At 38.0% G+C, this 12,196-nt stretch overlaps 1 protein-coding gene across 2 annotated transcripts; it reads right to left on the bottom strand.

The window, feature by feature from the left end:
- Positions 1 to 6,189: 6,189 nt before the first annotated feature.
- On the bottom strand, positions 6,190 to 10,498 carry atox1 (antioxidant 1 copper chaperone). 2 transcript variants are annotated; one of them, XM_061048570.1, is made up of 4 exons: positions 10,340 to 10,498; positions 9,723 to 9,798; positions 8,058 to 8,225; positions 6,190 to 6,972 (listed from the first exon to the last, which is right to left on the bottom strand). In XM_061048570.1, exons 1-3 carry the CDS (start codon positions 10,343 to 10,345, stop codon positions 8,101 to 8,103), a joined length of 207 nt encoding a protein of 68 aa, XP_060904553.1. In that variant the 5' UTR covers positions 10,346 to 10,498; the 3' UTR covers positions 6,190 to 6,972; positions 8,058 to 8,100. The 2 variants fall into 2 exon arrangements, with proteins under 2 accessions (XP_060904553.1, XP_060904552.1); XM_061048569.1 differs by lacking the exon at positions 10,340 to 10,498 and having other exon boundaries at positions 9,723 to 9,813.
- Positions 10,499 to 12,196: the final 1,698 nt, after the last annotated feature.

Here is a 12,196-nt window from a genome sequence, read left to right as displayed (position 1 = left end):
TAAGAGACATCAGTAAGAATGTCACTTTGTCAAATAACATGCTCACAGGAGCGTTAAATATGAAACATAATTCTGTCAGAGGGCGTGGAAGAAGACTTTTCTTTTGAGTTCAAACTTGATGAAACTCTGAGTCAAAGCAGCAGACGTCTGCAGCTGCACAGTTTGGTGACGTGTAAACCAGGGAGCTACACTGCAGCAGCTAGGACACAGTGTTCCCTCATCAGAGTATGCACACAGGTTTTTTTTTTTCTTACTGTATCTGGCTTTAATCTTCTAACCACACACATTCACACACACACACACACACACACACACACACACACACACACACACACACACACACACAGACAGACACGTACACACATGGACACACACACAGAGGCTCTGACTTGCAGGCCGTGCAGTAAGAAGTTAAAGTGCTTTCGATTCTCAACATAAAAAAATGTGTTTCTAAGCTGACTTGTGGATGGACAGAGGACAGAGCTTTATTTCTGCTTCGTCTCATTAAACTGAGAACACATTCACTTCCTGTTGGACAGAAAACATTTTCAGACGAGGCGAGGAGGTGGCAGAAGAAACGTCACTTCAAATTAGCTAAAAAAAACCTGTCAACTATATTTTAAATTTCCTCAAAAAATGTGTGTTAAGACTGCATGATGTTAAATGTAACTTTAAGGGACAAAGCAACTGAACAAAGTGAGGCCCTTTATGCTCCAATGCGGCCTATAATAAGCAGCTCTAAGGTTTAGGTGAGGTAAATGGCATGTATTGTACAATGACACAAAAATAAAAAATGTACTTGCACATTGCAGTAGATCAAAAGTTCTAAAACTAATACCATTTTTTAATCCTTAGTCCCATATAAGTCCCAACAAAATCAAATAGTCACCAGGATGCAAACAATTGACAATCAACACAACCCAACAAGCTTCCCATCTTCAAACTGACTTAAATCAAGTAGTGGTTTAGATCACTTGAATCTGACTTTACATCCATGAGCACCTCACTCACACATGTAACCTTTGGCTAACATTTGCTTCTGGTGTTACAAGTTCTGCTTTAAGAGGTTGCAACAAACTGCGTTCATGTCATCTGTAAAGAATTATGACACTTCTGGCTTCTGTTTGGATCTTTGAGAGCTTTCGATTTTTTTTTCATTCCTTTCTACAACCTCAGCAGATAGGAAATCTGCTCCTTCCCCCCGCCTTCTTTCGCAGGTTTATACATGTTTTATCATGTTCAGAAAATAATTGCTATCAAGCTTTAATTCTCCTCAGAAGCGGCACGTCGGCTTTATGGGAAACTCGTGCTATCTGTAGGACTGCAGCTAAATGCCAACAGAATGTTAAACGTCACAATGTTGAAGTCCAGTGTGCACAGAACAGAAATTATCTTTAGACTTCCAAGAAAAGGGGATCCCATTCACACCATTAGGCAGACAAAGTACTCATCCGTAATGACCCTGCAATATGGGCCCCATGGCCAAACTTGACATTACAGGTTCTACTTATTACTGTAATAATATTTCCTGCTCTGTATCTTTGGCTGGCACAGGCTGACTCCAGTGTCCTCTTGGTTACCGGGAAAGAGTCTGCAAATTCAACCTCCACTCTTTGAACCACATACAGTACATTTTTATTTATTTTGCATGCCTGAGCATGTACATGGTCTTTTCATGTCAACTTTAATCTATTATTTGATCTGTTTCAGGCTCCTTCCTGTGCCGTGGCTGGGTGTGTTTACCTTTGTGTACATGACATGCATCTTTGCAGGTGCATGTAGAATGAAGACAAAACCGTGCAGAACTTCTGATCCATATCACATTCCAGCCTTATCTGTGCTTGTTATTGCACTTATTTATCTGGGCTAAACTATCTGATCCAGATCCAGGGACTCTTTCAATTTTTTGGAATTCAAATCAAAACTGGAATCGCACTTGTACGTGCAGAAACAAGGCAGCTGAACTGGGCGACAACGAATTCCACATGGCTTTGTGTTGTTGTTTTTCTTGAACATGTCTCAACGTTGTCCTCGCCAGGTGCCGCTGCCAGGTCTGATGTAAGAGTAGCAGCAGCGCCCTCAAGTCCCTGCACAACTGTGGTACAATCACTCATTTAGGGGTATGAAGCCTGGTTTGTCGTTGTGTGAGCCGATCTTTGATGGACATCTAATCTCCTCTCCTACACGCAAATGTTTGTTTGTTAAATTCCACCTGTTTTGATATCTTAAACTTATCAATCGCATCAGGTCACGGAGTGTAATGAATTCAGATGAGTTTCTGTTATAGTTGACCCACTGGGAATTGCAGAATCATGCAACATAAAAAGTATTTTGGAGAAAACAATCGGTATGAAGAAACTGCTAAATCATGAACACCTTTACTAAGAGTCATGAACATGCTAACATGATGCTAACATTTTGATGAAAAAAAGGAGGCAAAATGTCATGGTAAACCATTTGTGTTAGACCCATTTGTATGTGCAGTTATCTAGAAACTGAGACAAATAGTGCTTTTCATATTTGTTCAAAACTCCTGAAAAAAACATTTTCAGGGTGAGCTGCATGCTTGAAAACAAACAGCCAAGACATTACCGAACATTTTTCCTGACAGCCTAGAAGAATTTTCTCTGTGAAGTCCCAGTGAGCTGATGTGAGATTGAAGCAGGATAAAGACAATGTACAGCCAGTGAATGGAGGGGAGTGTTTCTGTTTATTCCCTGCAATCAGTGCATGACCAAAGACTGTATGCTATGCATGCAACCGGTGGGATCTCTGTGCATGTAATGAAACGGCTGCATTAGGTTTTCTGTTCCAGTATGTTCTTATCCTCTCTTTTGTTGATATTGTGATTCTGTCAAACTACACAAAGCATTGATATGAAGGCAAATATTCTCATTTTTCATTCATGCAAAGGTATACAAAAAAGTTCACCTCAAACCTGTCTAGTCATTAACATGATAATGTTTCTTTTATGTGAATTACTGGCGAAACGCCTCCATGAATTTCCACCCGGAACGGGACGATACATTTTCACCAAACATAGAGGGAATATACAGCGAGACTCCCAGAGAGACGTGAAGCCGCAGGGTCAGCTGACTGTTTGCTCTCGTCAGTCAAACCGCTCCCCCCCCCCCCCCCCCCCCCGACTGCCGGTAACCCCCTGGTGATGGGTGTGTGTTTGTTTTGGCACACTGGACAGGATCTGACAACCCTGACTGTACCCCTAACTCACCCTCCCCCCACCCATGGGACACAAACACACACACACACACACGCACACACACACACACACACACACACACACATTACCTGTCACTGGTCAGCTGAGGACAGAGTGTGTGAATGTGTGTGTGTTAGGGCTATTTCAGCGTGTTAATATGCTTATATGCTAGCATTAGTGCAGCCAAGCCTAATACAGCTGAGGAACGTTGAGCCAAATCTGACAAACTGAGTCTGGAATATGTAAGAATGGCTGCAATCATAATCTCCTTTGTATGGTCAAAATATGCGGACATCAAAACATCTTGACATGCAAATCCAAAACCATGGCTATTTAGCTGCCGCCAAAATGAACTCAAAATTTGAACGCTCTGGAAACCTGACTTCAAATATTAAGATTTGAAGACTCGGATCATTTCTAAGGACTGTGTGGACATGGCTGCTCACATTTCGATCGACATACGTCACTTAAATTTGCCCCCATTCATTGTGTATTGCGACAATCCGACTCACTGCTCAAAGCATCATGCTAACAGAGCTAGCAGCGCCACTTTTCTCCATCGTTATGTCATAATCATCCACACAAAGACAACGGTAACGATAAACTGTTTGGAAAATAAACCATGGATAGTAGGTTTGTTTAATTGGAAACTTAAATTTAAGACAACAAGTGACCAGCGGAAGGTGGGCAGCGCCTCTCTCACCGAACTGTTGGCCTTCAGTGGGCAAGCACAGAGAGACTGACACGAGGGGAAGCAGGACGCCGCTTCAGGTGTTAGACGGATCTGTTTGGCAAAGCCCGCAGCTTGACTAAATCTGGAAAGTAACTTGTAACTTGGCTTTAAGACTTTTCACCATACAGATGTTGTAACGTAGCTGCAGGGATTTTCTTCCTTTAAGTCACATGTGATCGGACACTGATGTAGATACAGACTGGGTTTTTTCTGTTCATCCCAAAGATGTTGGATTAGGTCGAGGTCAGAGCTCTGTGCAGGTCAGACAAGTTCTGTAAAATTAAATAAGCTTGTTGTTGCAAAGGGCCTTCCACAAATAAGTTGCTACAAACTTTAAAGAACAGTATTTGTAAGTACCATTACTTTGGTTACCATTAAATGTAGCGTACAAATGACAGAAAACGTCCTCGACTGCAAAGTAAAGTTTGCCTGCTTGAGGTGGTTATTGTCACTGTAAAAAAAAAAAAAATGTCCCAAACAGGATATGAAAACTTAACATCACATTAATGTTAAGTATCTTAAACAGATGCAATGCATTACATTATCACTCACAGGACTTAAGTTGTTTATACTGCCACTGTCTTCAATTCTTTACAACGTAAAGGACATTTTCTTTTCTCCTCCAGTTTAACACTTCTTGTATTTATTGCTCTGGTTATTTTTTTTGTTACTGTTTATTTGATCTAATGTAAGTCCCCTGACAGTAGGAGTACTATAACTCAATATCGTCCACTTTATGTTCTTTGTTTTTTGCACTAAATAAAAGACACATTCTGTGTATTTGTACAGTTAAACAGTGAGATGAACTGAAGAGAGGCAGCGTGTGTTTGTGTGTGTGGGAGGGTAATATGATGAATTTGGTGACTGTGCTGACAGCCCTGTTATCTGTGCAGTTTGTGCTGAACACAATGAGTCTCTGTTTGCCTCAGTGGCTGTTTCAGTCCGAGGAGGCCAGAGAGGGAGTCTTTACCCTCTACAGTGACTACAAAATCCTTGATCTCATTATTTAATGAAGATTATAAGCTATTCATTTTTTGTTCTTTGGTTATCTTCAAACTCAGAACTGTTTAAACAAAAAAAAGGATAGTTCCGCTGCTTGGGTTTTTGTAAGATGGAAAGAAAAAACATCCTTGTTTTTCCAAATGAAAAAGATGGTGAAGTATTTAATTTAGAAAAACAGATCAGATTTGTAATATTTCCTAAAAAAAATTCTCGTTATTCCATGATGACTATCTCATAACTTCAGAAAAACAGCAGATTTCTTTATTGTCACTAGTGAATGCTATGTGCTTCCATATAATGACAATGCTATTTTTAAGATATCTTTTTTCTTTTATTTGATAAACAGTGGACAGAGTATCAGGATGAGAGAGTGGGGAATGACATGCAGGAAAGAAGGACTCAAACTTGGGCCGCCCACTTAGAACATCATATCATAAACATCATAAATGACAGATGATGACGTGTCTGCCAGGAGGATTTTAGTCCTAAATTTGACACATTAAACTCTTGTAGATGAGTTTTCTTACCTTTTTTACACAAAACATTTTCTCTTTTTGGGAGGAAAAAAAACACCAGTGGTACTTGTGTTTCTGAGTCATAACTCAGTGGCTGTTCAGTTATATAAAGAGCTAAACATCAGAGAAACTACACTATTAAACACGTTATATTCCAAACAACTGTGTGAGAAGGTATGCTGAGCAAAACTTTACATCCATTTTTTTTTCAGCTCTTCAAGAAAAAACATGAAACATCTGAAAAAGTAAGGCAGTAAGGAGTTTTTTAAACACTGAACAACTCTCAAGAAGAGACTACTTGACCTCACAGCGCCTCCTGGTGGTCTAATTACTGAGTAATTATGCAACATTAACATTCTCATGCCTCCACTTTTGTATGTAGCCAGAAATATGCTGGACGTTTGACATGTGGTGACAAGATGACTATGCAACAATGATGTAGTTTAGTCTGTTTATTGTTGTGCTAATGTGAATGAGCTTTTTTCTTCAGCCTGGATTACATGCACCGTCATGTACTAACAGGATTGTGGAAACTGGAAAAATTATTTTTTGGTGTTAAATTTTGGGCTTATAAATTAGATTATTTTGCCTGCAGGAAGCAACAAATATGTACAAAGTGATGTAGAGAGATTTTTCTTACAGATGACCTAAAAATTTCAAGATACAATTAATGTATGAGTCCTTATAGTGAAGCAATGAAACAATGAGCTGCAACATACTGAGGCAAAACTGATTTTATTTCCTCTGTGCCGACAAATATTCACACAGACAATTAGAAAAGTACAGGAGAAGGGATTATCTGTTTGAGGAAGTAACAAAAGAGAATCACGTTGTGAAGAGAAACGTGTCAGTAAATCTCGATTAAACATGATGAATGTGACCTGTGGTGCTCGTGGATTACCGTAGTGTAAACTGTGTTGAAGCTAAAAGGAAGCTGTAAGACAAGTTCAGCTAAGTTATCTGAAGTAGGTTTTACAATCAGGGAATGTACTTTAAATGATTCTGAGGAATTTATTAGAGTCTTATTGTAATGCTTCAAACACTTAACAAATACAGATGTCTGAAAGTAAAACAAAACAAGTGCTGGAAATAAGAAATAAGATTTAGAATGGCCTTCCTTTCAAAAACATCCTTTACCCAATCAAACTCCTTGTATGTGTAGTAAACTGAAAAGAGGCGTGTTGGAAATTCTTGTAGATTGATTAAGACCATACCACCGTGTTAGAAGACAGCATCATCACTTTCTCATCTCTTCATTTCACTTTTCACACAAACAAGAGCTCACGACATGACCGATAGGATTTTGTTGTCTTTCTCCATACATGTTTGCCAGTTCTGTCTATGCAAAATTATACTAAAATGAAACGATCTGCGTCGATTTTTTTATTTTGTGCGTTCGAGCATGGGGAGGGAACGGACGGGTTGTTGGCCCGTCCATCTCTTCATGAGGGGTACAGGACTTCCAGCATGATTCTTCATTTTATATGAGCAGCAATGATTTCCTGGAGACACAGAGAGAAGACAAGTTATTGTAGGACTTATGTGCTCCATGTGGATTTAGATTTACAGATAAAGACAGATCAATCAGTCCATCAATCTGTATTTGTATAGCGCCAACTCATAGACCTTACTGCCATTTTCTACATAGTCCATGCGTGCTATGTTCCATCAACAGTTTTTTTCTCTGACGGATGGCGTGCACCCTGCCCCACCGGCTCCGTTTCTGGAGTGTGAGTGCAGCCATGATCAGCTGTACACACATCACAGGAGAGTTTTGATGTCATGATGATAAAGTATTTTTGAAATTGACTGGATGATCTGTGCGTTTTCTTGTATGACTTCCTGTTTTCATCCTACAACAGAGACTAAACAAAGCAGTAGCACTTAAGTTTACTTTTTGAAGGTGTACTCATCCTAAACTGTCAGATGAGAAAATAATTCATTTAAGGGACAGAACAAGATAAATTATATTTAGATCTATTGTGCACTAACAGTGTAAAGTGATGATATAGAAGCCTACATTTACGTATTAACACAGTCAGTGATATTATTCCTGCAAGTCCTTCCTACATTTGTCGCTGCAGCTGTGTTGATTTTAGTCTGAATGATGTGTTTAACTTCTTCATACTTTAACATCATCCTTTGCTCTGGCTTTCTTAACTACGATGATCTGCCGATGCCTTCATGTGTATAACTGGTCATAGACTTCCATCACTTCCTCTTCTATGTGAACATGCCCAACCTCTGGATTTACTTATCCAGCTTCATCTGACCACTCAGTGTTTGTTAGGGTTAGTGAAAACAGAAAACCATAAGATACCCTGGGTATGATGACTGGGTTAAAATAATGACTCATTGCTGACCCACACATGTTCACAGATGACCAGAATCCTACACACTTGGAAGGGTGGATGACGGGAGCAGTTATTGAATCGGTTGCAATCTGCAAACTCACAGCTAGATGTCACTAAACACAAAAAAAAGCTGCTCCCATAACATCCTCTAATCCCCCCTCTTTGCTGTTCAGAAAAACAGGTACAGGTTTACAGCTAAGGTTACGGAGATAATAATCATTAACATGACTAACGTTTTATCAGCATTTTCACCCCTTGTACGAGAAGCAGATTCCTTCATTTAGTGCCGTTGTACTTGACCTCCTTCCCACATTTCTCCAGTGTCTTGTGAAGAAATTCCACATCTTTCTCAGACTCGATCCAAACCAGTTTCTTGGGCAGATCAATCTCGAACGTCACACCTGAAAAGATCAAGAAGAAAACAAGACAAAATGAACTTCAATGAAAGTACATTGACTCACACAATGTCAAATACAAGATTCCCTAAAGATGCTGCTCATGTACATGTTTTTCTCCAATTCTGTAATAAAATGTATCTTTTCAATTGTAAATGTATCAGGTTAAGTGGATGAAGAAACTGACTCGGGGGTGGGGGTGGGGGGGATTCTTGTGGTAACATCACAAACATCACAGACAGACCATGAGAAAACAGAAGTGTCACTTACAAATCAATGTTATAAAAGAGAGTACAGCTGCATCAGGTGACCTGTTGGCTGACTCAACACTGTGAGAAAAGGAATCACAAGATGCTTCTGATGCAAGAAGTCTATAAAAGCTGTCACACTGCACTGAAGCTAAATCTTTGAGATGGAAAAAAAAAAGCTGTACGCTCTTTTTAAAACATTCTTCAAGCAATACCATTTATTTTACCAAACGATCTCCATAATTTTAATGACTGATAATATCCTTTAAAAGCTTTTACAAATCTTAAGCCACATTTTAACTGAAATCTTCAACTTTTCAGTACCAAAACATTGCCAATGTATTTATGCAATTTTTGACAGTGTGCAGGAGTTTGACTGCTATTTTTCAGTAATTAAAAGAACTGCAAAGGCCAAAAATGTAGTTTCTTGGACTTGTATTTTTGTTTCTGTGGAATTGAACAGGGATTGAAATCCGCTGATTTTGACTAAAATCGTATCAAAGTTAAGAAATCTTGTAACGTGAGAACAACCCAATTTAGACAGATACAAAGTCAAGTCGAGTTTATTTATAGAGCACATTTTATATGACAAGCATAGACTCAATGTGCTGAAATAAAAATGATTCATAATTTCATCGCAGGTGTTTAATTGAATGTTTAAGATTGGAACTCACATCACAGAACAAGTGAATGGTAGGATCTGCTAATATCCAACTCATTAACCTGCATATTGATATTAAGGAAAATATATTGAAATAAAATGCAGGGACATAAATGTAACCTGATTAAATTAATTCATGGTGGATTGCAATGGGATCAAAATTAATTAGAATTGTGATTCTTAACGTTTGACTTCTAGTAGAAGTTGAATCTACTGTAGGTAGGACAAGGGGGATCATTTACAATAAAACTAAATCGTTTGTATTTTTTAATTAAATTAGATAACCTTTACACTTATTATTTTAGTGAATGGATTATTTATTTGCACTGCATTGTAATCGCCCCAATTTGGCACAGAATCTTGTTGGTTTTAAAATATTGAGGAAAACCTCCGTCCATCTAGGTCCTAATTTATGATCAGAGTCACGTTATTAAAGAGGGTGTTTCCTGGAATAAAGTAAGACTTCGATTTAGTTTCAATTACGTTTTGGAATGGCGGAAATAGAAGATCACCTGGGGGGGTCTGTGTTCTCTCTTCCTATAGCACCCAGAGGAGAATAGAGATAAAGAGATGCAGACGACCTGTCACTCTCACCTTCCACCTTGTTGAGGACTCTGGTAACCGCTCCTGAGCATCCCTCACACGTCATAGCAACCTCAAACTCGTGCTTCTGTGACAGACACATCAATCAATGTCATCAACATAATCTTAATGTCACTTCCCAGTGTTCCCAGTGTTCCCAGTGCATGTTAAGAGTGTGAGGACTGCCTTTTATTTCACTTTGATCATGTAATGACTGCAACACCTACGCTGCAGTTTAAAGATAAGGAAAACCAAATCCAGTGAGGTCAGATCACATATAGTTTAGAGATATATCAAAGTTGGAAACACTGGGCCAAACACAAAACCAGCACTACCAGTATTGCTCTAACTGTGACGTCATGCTCAGCAGGTTTCAGTTATGACATGAGTCAAAACAGATAACTTCATGTTCTGCTAAACAAGTCAATAGAGAAAATCTATTTTCGTGTTACATAGTCTCTAATAGTGCTTATTACAGCTGCATAGATTGTAAATATTAAGTCTATGAGCCAACTTAACCAAGTTTCCAAAGCTAGTTAGGTTGCTACGCAGCACTGAACATAGGAAATGCTCGATATTTTACTTCGCAGTAAAGCTAATTTCAACTTAAAATATGGGTTGTATCTTACCGTCATGTTTAATGAGATCTTGCGCAAACTAGTTCAGCTTTTGACCTGTGCCTCTGATTTCCGAAAGTATCGTGAAAGCCTCCAGAAACGTCCACTAGCTGGCTGGCTAGCTTGCTAGAGTAAAGGTAGCTGTGATTAACGCCACTACAGGATATCCGGTGTGAGAAAAAAATATCAAAATAAATTATTTATTTTTAGAAATAGAACTGTTTCGCAACGTTGACGAGTGCAGTATAAGAATTAGAAGGAAAAAAAGTGTTTATTTTTTATTATTCTCAATAAAAGCGTAAACGAGAAAAAGATACTTTATTTAGCCTGGTTTTAAAAACCAAAACCAGTGTCACCTCTTTCTTTTACGTTGGAAAACGACAGACAGAATTTATTGTTCAGGGAGCTTGACTGTTTTTTGTTTGTTTCATGACAGTAGATCATAAATATCTGATCAACATAGACATATAATGAAATTTATCAACATTAATCAATACAAGCAACTGTAACGAAATAAATAGGCATTAACACATTAAACACTCAAAATGTGCATAAAGTAAAAATAACCTAAATAAATTTGAATACCTTAATCAGGGGCTACAGAATATAATTCAGTGTAATATGATGATTTTAATGTATCCATGTAGCCTATTGAATTTTACCATGAAAATATTAAAAATGGTAAAGGACTAGGAGACTCTTGTTATGTAGCCTATGTGAAATTCACTACCGTGCCTAAATAGCCTATAAGATTTGTTAAATAACTTAAAGGGTGTGTTTTTTTTGGGTGAAAGGCTTACTTGTTTTGGCCAGTGATTTTACAAACAAATGATCTATGTAACTTCAAAGTACTGATGTAGAGGAGCAGTGACAAAATAAGTGTAGGCTATAATTCTCTCTGGCATTAGTCTATTCAACTTCATTATTCGCGCAATGGAAGAAGACAGAATCAACAAAATCCTAATTTCCTATCTTTATTGACTATATATTTCAGGAAGTAGGCTATACAAAACACATGATATTTTATATTAATCTTATTGAAATGAACATTGTCAAATTGTCGAATGCAAGAAACAATGTTACCCAATATAAGGAATATCTTAAAATAAAATAAATGCATCCAGAGACGCCTATACATAGGCATATAGCCTATGTAAATTAATCTAATCGCAAACTTGAAATCAGTTGTCATTTTCTGCACAAACCCCCCTATATTTTTTTCTTTGTCAACTTGTGTATTTATTCAATTTCTATTTTCAACTCTTTTTTTGCTGTTTTGTTTATAGGCTACATTTTGTTTTATCTGACGTTAATTTCTGAGCTCATTATTTAATATTAAATTACAAATCATTCATGGAGGAAATGTCAGTAGGCCAAGGTCTAGAAAAATTTGAATAGGCCTAGGCTAACATTGTGATTTTGTAATAAGAAATGGGGTCATGCAATCAACGTTAGTTACCAAAAATGAAACTACAGTGGGATAGAGTTTATTTTTGTAACTATTGATAAAATGCCTAAATAGGCAGTAGCCTAAACTCTTCTTTTTAAGTTATAATCCGTATCTATGGCAACAGCACGTTGGACAGCACGAAGCAAAATGTATTCACGTACTCCTCGGATACTTGGCCTTCTCAAGTCTAGATAGCGTTTGTCCGCATTTGATGCGTTCAGGAGCTCTAATGTAAAAACAGCGTGGCTGCAAATAAGATATACGTCCTCCCATTGCTCAGAACATAACTACTACAGTTGCCAAACTTATAACACAGCACAAAGAACCGTCTGGACTAAAAGTAAATATGCATTACGTAAACTATTGTAATATCAAGCTAACATTTACTTTTGTCTGTCATTTGCGCATATGCGTAATAC

This window comes from Labrus mixtus, chromosome 10, assembly GCF_963584025.1.
Source record: "Labrus mixtus chromosome 10, fLabMix1.1, whole genome shotgun sequence".
NCBI lineage: Eukaryota > Metazoa > Chordata > Actinopteri > Labriformes > Labridae > Labrus > Labrus mixtus.
This window is presented reverse-complemented; position numbering and strand designations above follow the sequence as displayed.

Bases quoted from the DNA above. Each gene is read 5' to 3' on its own strand.
- atox1 (XM_061048569.1), bottom strand. From the start codon at position 9,813: ATGTGTCTGTCACAGAAGCACGAGTTTGAGGTTGCTATGACGTGTGAG. The intron at 8,226-9,722 runs GTGAGAGTGACA...TGATCTTTTCAG, and splicing joins AGTCCTCAACAAGGTGGAAG to GTGTGACGTTCGAGATTGAT.